Source organism: Odocoileus virginianus, chromosome 8 (assembly GCF_023699985.2).
Source record: "Odocoileus virginianus isolate 20LAN1187 ecotype Illinois chromosome 8, Ovbor_1.2, whole genome shotgun sequence".
Taxonomy (NCBI): domain Eukaryota; kingdom Metazoa; phylum Chordata; class Mammalia; order Artiodactyla; family Cervidae; genus Odocoileus; species Odocoileus virginianus.
Window position 1 is genome coordinate 31,495,350 of NC_069681.1, and position 14,267 is coordinate 31,509,616.

The 14,267-nt window shown below is 42.9% G+C and overlaps 1 protein-coding gene across 2 annotated transcripts in view; it reads right to left on the minus strand.

Moving 5' to 3' along the window:
- The window catches only part of ERCC5 (ERCC excision repair 5, endonuclease), a 60,902-nt gene that overhangs the window by 17,218 nt on the left and 29,417 nt on the right, over nt 1–14,267 (minus strand). Inside the window, exons 1-5 of one of the 2 annotated variants that reach the window (XM_070471429.1) lie at nt 9,071–9,604; nt 3,875–4,050; nt 2,849–2,964; nt 2,367–2,453; nt 1,258–1,318 (exon numbers count right to left, since the gene is read on the minus strand). In XM_070471429.1, coding sequence (XP_070327530.1) covers nt 1,258–1,318; nt 2,367–2,453; nt 2,849–2,964; nt 3,875–4,050; nt 9,071–9,158 — 528 coding nt within the window. In that variant the 5' untranslated portion in view covers nt 9,159–9,604. Of the gene's footprint in view, nt 1–1,257; nt 1,319–2,366; nt 2,454–2,848; nt 2,965–3,874; nt 4,051–9,070; nt 9,605–14,267 lie in introns of those variants that run through there. The other variant, XM_070471430.1, reaches the window with a different exon arrangement.

Here is a 14,267-nt window from a genome sequence, read left to right on the forward strand (position 1 = left end):
CGGAGAAGCTAAGTTGCGTAAGACCTAAGATCTCAGAGCTAGCGAGCAGGGGAACCCAGATTTATCTGCAGGTCGCTCTGCCCACAGAGCCCATGGTCTTCACCAAGTCTCTGCTCTTTGGCTGTGATAATAAGGCAGGACCTCCATGAGCTGAAGAAGCTTGCAAAGTCTTGCAAAGCTCAAAAGTCTTCTAACAGACATAGTCAAATACTATTATAAATAGACAAGGGAATCAAAGAATGTTACCTGCTATTCTGAGAAACTTGCAAGAAATTTCAAAAACTTGTATCCACAGCACAAGCTCGATTTGTAAGCATGTTATTCGTTACACTATGGAATGCATCCACAGGTTCTCTGCCTTTCTTTTCTGGATGAATTCCCCTCCCACCCAGTAGGTGCTGACCTCACCCGGCAGCCAGTGAACAGCGCGCCGTGGACGGGAGGCTGCACATCCCCCAAGGTCATCAGAAAGGGGAGCACGGGCCCAGCGGTCCCTTCCTCTTGGGCTCCTGCCCTGGGAACCCGCCACCACTGCGCCTGAGCTCAGGACAGTCAGACAGGGGTTCTGACAGACTGCCAGCATCAGCTGCAGGGCACGCAGGGGAGGAGGCCTGGAGGGGCTCCAGTCCCAGCTCCAGCCTGACTGCACCCACACTGGAGACGCTCAAGGAAACTGCCCCCTGCACTCGTCAACCCCCAGGTCAGCGAAGACGATGATAATAAGACTGTTGTCACAGCACTAAGTTACACAGAAATAGATAACTACAGCCTGTGCACCAGCATAGATCTTCGTAAATATATACGTACCCATGTACCCGTGAAACATATACACATTTCCAAACACACATACACACACAGATATGCAACTATACAGGGTGGGAGGGGCACTGACATACAGCAAAATGCTACTAGAAGTTATTCATGGGTGATATGCTTTCCATATTTTTATATAAGCATTAATTATTATACTATATAAGCATTAATTATTATATTTATTTACTGATTGGCTAAAAAAGAGAGATGGCTTATTTTGGGTATCTAGATATGCATAATTCCATATATGTTTATAAGCATGTGTATATTTTATATAATGCATGCACACATATATATACACAACAAATAAGGTAATATCTGTCTTTCTTTCTATCAAGAACATTCGTAAGTCCATACTACCTCATTAAAATCATTCATTTTCACGTTATTCATTTCAAATACTAATAACAGAATGAATCCTGAATTCAAAAATTATTTAAATACCTGTAATGCCTGTTTCTGACTCATTCTTTCTTGCCATTCTTTTTCATCCTCCTCTTCTGAACTGAAAGTCAAATACAGATTTATAATACCTATGATTTAATGACAACTTACAAAAATATTTCTTGAGTGCAAGGCACTGCTAGTTACAGAAGCTACAGTGGTGAATAAGATGGCAAGAACTGAGCCGTCTTTGGTCTCACCGTCTGATGGGGACACCTGTAAGGGAGCGATCATAACAAGATCTAACACCTTCCATCACCAGGGCAAAGCAGGTTTGCCAAAGGGACAATTAAGAGTCACCTCGCCGCAGGAGCTTTCTGAAGTCTCTCGCAATTACACTGCTTGGAAAAAAAAGAAGAAACTAGAAAGTGTTTTAAGCAAGGACACGACAGTATCAGATTTGAGTTTTAACAGGTTCTACACTACAAATCAGCAACTGGGCCTGACAGGAGTTCCTCCAAAAGGGTAAGATCAGAGATGGAGACAGAAGTGCGGAAGCCAGGCCAATAACCTCGAGACATAGTGATGGCAGCAGCGGGGATTCAAAAGCTGTGTGGCCTCACGGGAGCCCTGAGAAAGGAAGGGGTGAGCAGGGAAGGAAAAACTGGCCCTCCACCTGCAGTGCAACCAGAGAAGCCGCTGCGGATTATCAGCCAGCAGGAGGAAGAGCGACCTGAGAGGTCCCCGGAGAGCAGGACCATGTGGGCACCAATCAGCCTGAGAACTGCAAAGCAGCCACTGGATTTAACAAGGGAGGACATCGTGTGCGTGGACTTCAGCGATGGTGAGAGAGAAAATGCCAGGCTGAGAAGCACATTCAGACGGCAGTTGTCAGCAAAGACTCAGAAGAAACAGAATCCACATCTCCACAAACTCTAAATGAACAATGCTAACACAGGCTCCTGAGGAGGAAGAAAGGAAACCACCACAAACCACTAAAACACAAATGGAGTCAATAGAAGATGTAGCCTTTAAAAACCAATCTAAAAGTGTCGAGAATGTGTATTGCAGATGCATTAATCCAACACACCTTATCATTTAAGGAAAACATAAAGGTTTAAATCTGTCTGAATGCAGCAATAACATTTTTAAATAGTTAAAACATTTACCTGTTTTTCTCTTTCTCTTGTAAAGGTGGCAAAGCGTAGATGTCATCTTCTCTCTGAACTTGAGTAAGACTGGGAAGGGCTTCCTCCCTGAAAAGTACACAGAGACGTCACCAGAGATGACAGGAAACGGTGTTTTGAGAGTCAGTAGTATTCCCCATTGAACACACAAACCCAGCTGAGAAGGGGAAACTCGGGGTGGGTTCTGCCCTTGCTGGCCTGCCTGCCTCCAGAAAGGGGGAACCTGGTCTTGGCATGTAGAAGACTGTTAGGAGAGTAAAACGGACAAGCGATGCAACCTAGCAGCTTTTCCTCCTTGCTGTCAAAGCTGATTCTCAGAGAACAGGACAGAGAACTTTCACAACTTCAATTCACTCGGTCAGATGGACATTCCATTGATTCCTCTCATTAGGGAATGGGAATCACAGAACTCACTGCAAACATAAAAATGTTCATCTTTGAAATGAATGTAATTCTCTGCTTGCCTTTTGCTTTTTAAGGCAGTTTTGATAACCTGTCTTTTCAAAAATGTTTTCAAAAGCTTCTCTGTGGTTGTTTTGGAGTCACTGGCGGCCAAGTCCTTTTTATGCCTTCTCTTAGCCTGTGAGAAGAAAGAATATAGGATTTTATCTCGAGGTATTAGTATATTAAAAACAATTCTGTGGCTTTTTTCCCCATGGAATTTGGTTTGTCTTCTTAGTTTTCAGATTATACCTGTTTCAGTATTTTCTCCTAATTAGTGTACCAGTGAATAGCTTCAGGTTTTTGTTGTATAAAGGACAGTCAGAGTTTCCAACTAAGTATTACTTAATGAATTATTATACAATGTATTTGGGAAAGCATTACTTTGTTTCTTTTAAATGTTCTTTAATGTTCCCAAGAAGCCTAAACTTAATACTATATAATTAAGTAAATGCTTCCCCAAAGGGATTATTACATCAATTAACTAGTCTTTAAAATGCTACTCTTAGGTCAAAACCAATTTCTGGTATTAGTTTTTATAAAAACACATTACTTATACGTAACTCTGCCCTTCCATATCCAAAATGATGTCATAAGAAATTTTAAATGTACAGAAATATCTCGCAAGAAATTTCCAAACAGGAAAAAATGAAATAGTCTCTATAGTTGAATGTAAGGCAGGAATATAAAAACATTCTTTTTTTTATATAGTTGCCATACAATATTGTGTAAGTTTAACTGTAGAACACTTAAGAAGACAATCTAAAGGGAAAACTCTTTAGTATAACTACTGTTAACTTTAATAGTTTTATTAAAAGTTAAGTATTATTGCACCCATGTCATACAATGTTTTCAGAGGTAAATCTCTTTGAAAATAAATTATCTGTTCGTGATAAACTTTTAAAAGTTGAATTAAATTGAATATATGTCAAAGTAAGTCTTAGTTTCCAAAATTCTAAGAAGAAAATTTTAATTTTAGGTTAATTAAAATTTGACCTAAAATTCTAAGAATGCAGACAGAAAAAAAATTATATATATATAACTCTTACCAATGTCTGTTTCTTCAATAGTGGAGCATCCCCATCAAACACAAAAATAGGACGAATTCGGAAAAATAAGAGTTTGCAGAGTCGGTGGAACAAAGTGAGAAGATGGGCGTTTTCTATCGAGTTCCCGTGGCGATCGCGGACTCCTTTAAGAGCCTGGTTTAACCAGATGCTAATATCTAGAAGAATTGTTCATGGAAAACACTCTGCAAATCCTTCCCTCCCCTTAAAATTCCCAATGTCTGATATTATCGAAACATTAAAACTGAGCACTCATCCCAATTCACTTGAAACTGAAAAATGTTCAGCCCTACTGGAATCTCCCTAAAGTGAGTTCACTTTAGTTGGGCTCCTGTCATCAGTATTTACATCCTGAATTGTAAAACCTTACACAGGCACATGTCTCCTTCAAAAAGTCTAATTGAAAGGAACTTCTTTAAAAGAAATCAGTGATCTACATGAAATTTTAGTAAATTAACCAACTCTTTTGGAGAAAGATTTAGCAATTCAAAGCAAAACACTTTAAAATCTACATTCTCTTTTATGTAAGAATTCCACTTCCACATGCGTATCCTCTAGAAGTCATCATAGACTTATAATCAGAGTGACTTATAAGGTGGTTTTGTTTATAATAATGAAAATATGAAGAATGGAAGTTTTCCAACTGGTCTTTTTTTTTGTAATTAGATTATGATATCATGATTTGCTGGAATCCAAGTGACCCTTAAAAATTGAAGCTGCCTAAGCATGTAAGGCAGTCACAAATTATTAAAGGAAGAAATAAAACAGGTTACAAAAGTATGGAAAATATACATCTATTGTGTAACCTATGCATTATGTTAAATATACTCGAAGCTCAGACCTCAAAACACTGGGTTGCAGCAAAAGATGGTTCAGGGTTTTCCGTACGATACTACAGAAAAACCAGAAGGAACTTTTTGGTCAACCCAGTATTAAGAGTAGCTATCTTCTGCTGTGATTACAACTGATTGTTTTCTTCTTGGAGTCGTCTTCTATTTTTAAACTTCACTAAAGAGTGCTTTTTAACCAGCTCTTTTCTGTTTGTTCCTAAGAGAGGGACACAGCCCTCTGCTGTGTTCCCTGGATCTCTGCCCACTCCCCTGGCCCACCATCAGAGTGCTCACTTCCGCGGTGGTGGCGCTCAGGCCCTGTCCTTTCCTCCTGTCCGCAGCATCCATCCAGGCTACCTCCGCCCCCCACCCCCATTGCAGCCCCCGCAGCCCCCCACTCCACGCATGCACCTCTGCTTCAGAGCTCTCCTGACCCCAGAATGGATGGCCAAGTAGACATCTAGACCTACTGCCTCACAGTCACTGCAGACTTGACACAAGCAAAAACTGAGATCCGTTTAAAAAATAAATAAATAAAACAAAACAAATCTGAGCTCCGCTCTTCTTACAAGGCTGCTCACGCCCCCATTTCAGTGGCCATCTCTCCAATCCGCTCGAGCCAGAACCCTGAGCACCACCCCATACCTTCCCCTCACCCGGCCCTGCAAGGTCCCAGCAGTTCTACCTTTTAGTCTATCCTGAAAGTGTACATTAGATTTCATTAACATACCTATAGTGAAAACCCCTGGGAAGCTTCCCATGGCCTTTAGGATATCATCTGAAACTTCTACCCAATGCCTGTGAAGCCCTGAATGAGCTGCCCTCTGCTCATTTCTCCTGGCTCGTGTCAAGCCACTGAGCTCCTTCCTTCTTACAGGGTCTTCTCCAGGCTCTTTCCCCAGCCTGAAAAAGCTCCTCCCGCTCTGAGCCTAGAGAGCCCTCCTCTCAGGTCTCAGGTCAGATTTAGGTGTCACGCCCTCAGCCGAGATTAAGACGTCCAGTTATCCACTCCTGTGTAAAAACACCTTGCTGACTTCACAGCAGAAATGCTTCTATGAGCTGGGGATACAGACCTAGACCAAACAAGGCATTTGGCCTAATGGAGTTTACAATCTGGTGGGGGAGCAGTCCAGACTGTGAGCTCCGTGATGCGTCTAAACCACACCGGCAGGCACGGCTCTCCCTCTCAGCGCAAAGAGGAGGCAATGAAGACCTGCAGTCGAATAAGCTGAACAGTTAAATATCTGTATGAATGACATTGCCTAACTTACCACCATAAAAGACCAGGCCCATCAACAATTAACTGAATAAACACCACATAAAATAACTAGTGGACAGCAAGCTAGATTCACTCCTAGCTTTTTGTGGGCTACTAGACATATCCAAAATCCTAAGGATAGAAGAGTGAAAAATAAAGCCATGAACAAAATAGTCAGGGTCCAGACCCCTGAGAAACGTGCAATTCTAATGGGGAAGGCAGACAGCAAAAATCAAGAATAGTTACAGAATACATTAGGTTGTTGCTAAGTGCCAATGAAAAAATATAGCAAATGGACAAAAATGTGATTGGGAGTCAATGGCCCTTTAGGTGGGGAAACATCAAAAGTTACTCAGTCGTGTCTGACGCTTTGCGACCCCATGGACTGTAGCCCACCAGGCTCCTCTGTCCATGGAATGCTCCAGGCAAGAATACTGGAGTGGGCTGCCATTTCCTTCTCCAGGGGATCTTTGCAACCCAGGGGTCAAATCCAGGTCTCCTGCATTGCAGATTCTTTACCGTCTGAGCCAACAGGACTACAACGGACAGGGAAGGCCTGTCCAAAGAAGAAACAGAGGTCTAGAGCAGGGAATGAACAGGAGGAATGAGAGAAGACAGTGAGGCAGGAGGCATAGCAAACACAAATGCCCTGGGACAGAAGTGCGTTCTGTTCAAGGACAGCGTGGCAGGTGCAAGAGGAGCAGGGACCTGCAGTCACTGGAAGGATGTGACTGAGGACTCACCCCAGTGGCCAAGTTAGGAAGGAACTAGTAATACAAGGAAACCGGCTTTAAACTAGTTACAACGGCCTGAGTGAAAGCAGAATGCAGGGGTGAGGATGAGAAGACGTCAGTTCAAGGGTCCATCCTGGAAGCAGGATTCGTTGTTGGCAGAGTTCTGTATTGTACTGGGTCAAAATTTCTAATTGGCTTGTTTCCAGTTGCTACACCACTGTATTAGGTGGAGTAGTTTCTACTGAGCTCATTCAATTTTATGAAGAGTGTTAAGTCACTCAGTCGCGTGGGACCCTTTGCTACCCCAGGGACTGCAGCCCGCCAGGCCCCTCCGTCCATGGGACTCTCCAGGCCAGAACACTGGAGTGGGCTGCCGTTCCCTTCTCCAGGGATCTTCCCGACCCAGGAACTGAACCTGAGTATCCAGCGCTGTAGGCAGATTTCTCTGCCATCTGAGCCACAGGGAATGAGAAAATCTAATTTCAGATCGGTAGCTCTCCACTCTGCTATCCCTTGGAACTAGATATGAACCTTCTGAAACACAGGCTACTAAACACGCTGTGCTTAGTCGCTCAGTCACGTCTGACTCTGTGCCACCCCATGACTTCAGACCACCAGGCTCCTCTGTCCACGGGGATTTTCCAGGCAAGAACACTGGAATGGGTTGCCATGCCCTCCTCCAGGGGAATCTTCCCAACCCAGGGATCGAACCCAGGTCCCCCACATTGTAGGTGGGGTCTAAACAGTGTAATATTTTGTTAATAATAGAGTTAAGTGTATTTTACAAATGCTAAGGTCCATAACAGACGAAAGTTTAATTAATTCTTTATTATTTGACACGAACATTTATATTGTGTAAATAAACAAGACGCTCAGCTGGAAATGGTAAAAAGACCAAATAATTTATTTTAGGGTTTCAAGAATAAATTATGAACCTAGTATGCCAACAGTAATTTCTTCATTAACAAATAAAGCCAAAAAACCTGAATACATTTTACAAATTATGGGTTGCAATGTAAACTCATATAAATTTTTGCTGACGTTTTAAGGGTTCCTGCTCTGAGAACTGCTTTCATTCCTATGGATACATATTAATAGTTCCAAGGAGAAAACCTTCAGAAAGCAGTGGTTTAATGAACCACTAGAGGGCAGCAACAGCTCGTGTACTTTAAAAAAACACAAACCTTCGCCCCAAGGTACCAGGCATAAAACTTTTAAGCCACTATTCATTACGGATGTGTTTTAAAATTACCCACATTGTAAAAATATATATATAAACCTCATCATCATCGTCCTGCTTTACTTAAAAAAAAATTACCAGTGTTCCCCACCCCCTCTGACAGTGCATTTACCACAGCAATTACTGCAGGGCTGTCTTCTCCACAGAGCATGGAGTTCCTAGGCTCACATGTCCCCACTTAGGGAACTGGTGGAAGGTACCACCAGCTTCTGCAACAGAACAGACACTCAGAAAAAGAAAATAAAGATAAAAACAGAAAAAAGAATGCCTAACGAATAAAAATACTAAAATTTCAGAAACAGCTTTCACTTGTTTCAGTAACCAGGAAAAAACATTTAATTCTAAAGATAATACCAGCCAAACACGCACACAAACAAATCCATCACAGAGGCTGAGAGAATAATGCACTGTACACCTTCTGAAATCTTTGCGGTGTTGTACCATACGAATTTCATATTCCAAAAATCATAACAAAAAGCAATGTCACTGAAAAAAAAAGAAAATGTAAAACATGTCCGCACACGTTTTTCTTCCTCTCACAAATATAAACGGAGCAAGACTCAGGATGGCTGGCAAAACTACTGGCAGGGAGTCGACTTCGTTTTCTCCAGGCTGACCTCCCAGCCGGAACAACATCTTCAGGATTTACAGTATTAACAGTGCCAGACACTATTTTTAAACTCCTTTCATTTAAATATTTCCTTTATTCCTCCCACCGACTCTATGTGCAGAGACTTATCACCTCCACTTCCCAGATTAAACAACTGTAGAGAAGCGTAGAGCGCTGGGCCTAAGACTCCAAGCCAGGGAGCTGTGAGTGCAACGCGGGAGGAAAGCAGACACTGAGAAAGGAAGCGTCCTGAGGAAGATCCGATAACTACTCCCCGCCACCGCCTCCCCCGCTGGCGTGAGACCCCACGGGCTGAGACCCTCATCGCACCAATGCCGCTCTGCGCCCCAGGAAAACTGTGAGCAAAAAGCCCAGGCGTCTCACGTTGATCTCTGACAGAAAACAACAAAATTCTGTAAAATAGTTATCCTTCAATTAAAAAAACTAACAACAACCACCCTGGCGTCCACCGAGCATCCCCAGCGCCGACGCCGCGTAAAGGATACCCACGGCAAGGATCTTCCCCTCCAGCGTCTCCGGGCTTATTTGCCGCCCGGAGCACTCCAGCAGCTTCCAGAGCCCCTGGACTCCCATGAGGGAGCTGTATCCTCGGTGTCGCGGGCGGCTTTTCACTCCAAGTCTTCCCCGCCCGGCTGCACCGCCGCCCTGGGCCCGGGAAGAGTACTCTCGGCTCCCACTCGGAAAGAAGGAAAACCAAGAGCTCGCAGCTGTCCAGGGAAAACCGGCCCCGGCGAAACGGGGACGTCCCAGAAGCTGACACGGCCTCGCGGAAGAAAAATGGGACCAGAGAAAGCTGGCGACGCGGAGGGGCAAGTCCTCTTCTCCTCCAGCGCTCTGGCCCAAACGTTTGCACTCTCAGCGAACGACCAGGGTGAGGGGACGGCGCAGGCAAGATTTAACAGCCAGAAAAAGTTCCTCCCAAACTCCAATCTTCTCAAGCTCAGGCGTTCCGCACGGGAAATGGAGCTCCCCGGATGCCATCTAATGCGTCGCGCAGGGCGGAAGTCCCGGCTCCCAAGATGACGTATATCCACTGCGCCGATGCATTCCGGAAGTGAGGGGGTGGTTCGGCCTCATGGTTTACAAGCCTGTTGGCCGCCTTATCCACGCAGGCCTCCTGTTTCTGTCAAACGTTGAAACCGTACGCAAAGCGTTTTCTTTCAGAAGCTACGGGTTTGTACGAGTTTTTCTAGCATCGGTTTCTTCCCAGTCTGCCGCCAGTTGTGAAAACTCGTAATGCTAAGTATTGTTTTTCGCGTGAGGCAATAACAGAAAGGTGGAAGCTTTAAATTCAGTTCCGTCGCTCAGTCGTGTCCAACTCTGCAACCCGGTGGACTGCAGCACTCCAGGCTTCCCTGTCCATCACCAACTCCCGGAGTTTACTCAAACTCATGTCCATTGAGTTGGTGATGCTGTACAACCCTATCATCCTCTGTCGTCCCCTTCTCCCGCTTTCAATCTTTGCCAGCATCATGGTCTATTCTAGTGAGTCAATTCTTCGCGCCGGGTGGCCAAAGTATTGGAGTTTGACCATCAGTCCTTCCAATGAACACCCAGGACTGATCTCCTTTAGGATGGACTGGTTGGATCTCCTTGCAGTCCAAGGGACTCTCAAGAGTCTTCTCCAACACCACAGTTCAAAGCATCAATTCTTCCGGGCTCAGCTTTCTTTATACTCCAACTCATATCCATACCTGACTACTGGGAAAACCATAGCCTTGACTAGAAGGACCTTTGTTGACAAAGTAATGTCTCTGCTTTTTAATATGCTGTCTAGGTTGGGTGTAACTTTTCTTCCAAGGAGCAAATGTCTTTTACTTTCATGGCTGCAGTCACCATCTGCAGTGATTTTGGAGCCCCCCCCCCCCCCAAAAAAAATAAAGTCTCTCACTGTTTCCACTGTTTCCCCATCTATTTGCCATGAAATGATGGGACCAGATGCCATGATCTTAGTTTTTTGAATGTTGAGTTTTAAGCCAACTTTTTCCACTCTTCTCTTTCCCTTTCATCAAGAGGCTCTTTAGTTCTTCCCTTTCTGCCGGGAGTGTGGTGTCATCTGCATATCTGAGGTTATTGATACTTCTGGCAGTCTTGATTCCAGCTTGTGCTTCATCCAGTCTGGTATATCTCATGATGTACTCTGCATATAAGTTAAATAAGCAGGTTGACAATATACAGCCTTGACATACTCCTTTTCCTATTTGGAACCAGTCTGTTGTTCCATATCCAGTTCTAACTGTTGCTTCCTGACCTACATACAGATTTCTCAGGAGGCAGGTCAGATGATCCGGTATTCCCATCTCTTTAAGAATTTTCCACAGTTTGTTGTGATCCACACAGTCAAAGGCCTTGGCATAATCAATAAAACAGAAGTAGGTGGAAGCTTTGGTTGATGTTTTTTAATTAATAAGTAGGTCATTATCTGAAAATCTGTAGTAACCAGATAGTAATATGGTTTAAAATCTTAGCCCTTGAAGTACATTTTTCTTCAGGATTTAAGAGTTAGGCTTGTAGGTCAGAAGAAACAAGAAACGCATTGCCAGAGTAGCTCCTGTAAAGGTGGTGGATTGGACACTCAGGCTAAGATTCAAACCCCCACTGGACCACTTATGGTGTTTAGCATTGCTCAGATCAGGTTTGTTCAAAACATCTTTCTTCATCTGTAATAGGTGGGCATAGAAGCAGTCTTGCAAACTGTTTCAAGCAAGGATCATAGATAATATTTGTGAAGTACTTAACCACTAGTAGTCAATGAATGGTAGCCTTTTCGTACCTATTGGTTCAGACTTGGACTATTGAAATTAGATTAAAATCAGTGAAAAGAATGATTCAAAAGTAAGTTTTTAGCAAAACTATTTTTTTGCCCAAACAGATGATTCCCAGTAGCCAAGTTTCCTTGACCTGTGTACTCAGTTGCTCAGTCACCTCAGACCCTGTAACCCCATGGACTGTAGCCCACCAGGCTCCTCTGTCGGTGGGATTTCCCAGGCAACAGTACTGGGCTGGGTTGCTATTTCCTGGCTTGGAATTTTCCTGACCCGGGGATCTAATCTGCATTTCCTGTGTCACATAGATTCTTTACCCCTGCGACCTAGTTGCAACTAATTTTCTCTCAGTGCTAATCCTGATAAAGTACTTACTTGCGTTTCCTACATATGTAAAATTATATGCAGAACTTTTGTTCCTAAACGTATTTTGCAGGAATTAATATAATTACCTATTTTTGTCTCCCTCCGCCCAACAGAGTAGATTGTAAAGTTACTGGAACCAACAACTGTTGACTGTTGTATACTCCACTCTTTATATTTAGCAGGAATTCTATAAATATTGTGTAAATGACCACTTTCCCAGCCTCAGATCTAAATCTGCAGGGCATCTTGCACCCTATTGAATTTTCTCACGAGTCTGGCAAATGTTAGTTCAGATCCCATCAGAGCCATATTATAATCCTGAGGTATGGGCTGAATTGTGTCCTCTGAAACTCAAATGTTGAAGCGCTAACCCCCAGTATCTCAGAATGTGACCGATTGGAAATTGGGCCTTCTTAAAGTTAAAATGAGGCCATTAGGGTAAGTTAATCAGTCTGACTGGTGTCCTTAGAAGAGGAAATTTGGACACCCAGACACTAAGGCTGTTTGCACAGAGGAAAAACCAAGTGAGGACAGAGGGAGACGGCAGCGACCTGCAAGCCAAGAAGGTTGAGGAAACCAAACCTTGGATCTTGACTTCTAGCCTCTGGAGCTATGAGAAAATAAACGTCTGCTGTGTAAGCTACCAATCTGTCATTTTGTTTGACACAGCTAGGATCCTGGGCACATTTCTTCAGTGTTGAGAATCTGAATAAAATGAAGATGCCACTTCTCTTGTGCAGTTTCTCTGAGATCAGTGACTTCACATGAAGCACTTAGTAGGTAACGGCACTCCTGTTAGTTTGTTGAGTGAAAGACGGAGGGGGAGAGCACCATGAGTAAAACTGAAATACAGAATGTGATTGAATCATAGAGCACCTCGCCTGAACCCCTCTGGTGTCTGGGGAAGGCAAGTTTGGGGGTATTATAGCTGCTGCACCAGCTTGTCCTAGTGATGGGGCATTGTAGCAGGAGAAAGAACACTTTCAGGATTTGCTCTAAATGAAGTTACCTGAGAGCTAGGTAAAAACAAGTAGTCAGTGTGAGCATTTGAGTACTGTAAGTGCTTGTAAAACCAGAGCAACATTTCTTGGATACAAAATGTATTTTGGAAGGAACATCAACTGAGGAGTGTTCATTTGATTAATAAGGATTTGGTTCCTTTGGATGCTGTTTAAAGGGCTTCCCAGGCAGCATTGGTGGTAAATAACCTGCCTGCCAATGCAGGCATGTCAATGCAGAAGACATAAGAGATGCAGGTTCAATCCCCAGATCGGGAAGATCCCCTGGAGAAGGGCACAGCAACCCACTCCAGTATTCTTGCCTGGAGAATCCCATGGACAGAGGAGCCTGGTGGGCTGCAGTCCCTGGGGTTACGAAGAGTCAGACACGACTGAAGTGACTTAGCAACAACAGCAGCAAAGGGCTCTCTATCAAGATTCTGACAGAATACACATTATGTAGGCTAGTAATAAAAATAACAAGCACTTAAATGGCAATTCCTATCTAGAAAGCACTGTTCAAAACACTTTACACGTATTAACTTATTCTTCAAAACAGTTTGTAAGATAAGTACTATTATCCCCATTTTATTCAATGAGGAATTATGCACAAGAAAAACAATCGTAACTTGCCCAAGATGATAACAGCTAGTTAGTAACGAGCCAGTAATATGAACTTTCATTGCTTTTCTGGAGACCCCTAAGAAAAACTGACCAAGAAATTATGACAGGAATGTTACCAATCTTCAAAGAGCAACATGCAGTCACTTGCTTACAGACTCTGGAAGAGCAGTGCCTGTAAACCTCAGTGTGCTCCTCGTAACTGCCAAACTTGTAAACCAAGTTATCAATTGACCATGTATATTAAGTGTTGATTGTGGCCAATAGGCAATATGTATAAACTCATCCTCCTTTCCTAGATGTCACTGTGTTCTCTGTTTTATGTTGCATTCATCTCCATTCTTTACCAACCTCTTCTCTGAAGTATTTGGCTGAGCTATATGAAATCAACCAGATTTGACCTCCAGAAATTACAGTTTCATTTGGTTCAAGCTAAATAATTACATTTTCTATTTCCTGTTATAAAGTCTTACAAAAATCTAAAATTACAGACATATGCCTATAGTCTCACTGATTATAAAAGTCAGAAGATGTTTCTTATGCTACTCAGGCAGAATTGACAAATTCTGTCATGTACTTCTGTCATATACTTCAAATTATAAGGCCATTCCATCCTTAAAAGTTCAAAACATTCACATGATTAAAAGTAGAAAACAAAACTTTATTGATGAAAACTTCTTAAAAGTTCCAATATGAAGTAACAAAATCAACAACCTACAAATCTCTTTCAGTCCTTTGCCTTTCAAGCAAAATATTCTCTTCAGAAAAATGCCCATTTCGTAATATCCCCTTCTGTAGGCTAGGAGTATCTGAGTGGATACATGGATATAAAATTCAAAAGAGAAGGAAATGAAAATATTTTCAAAATAAAAATCTGAACCCTTTCCTTGAGGTGTATTGCAATATGGTTACCAACATATTCAGCACCTTGT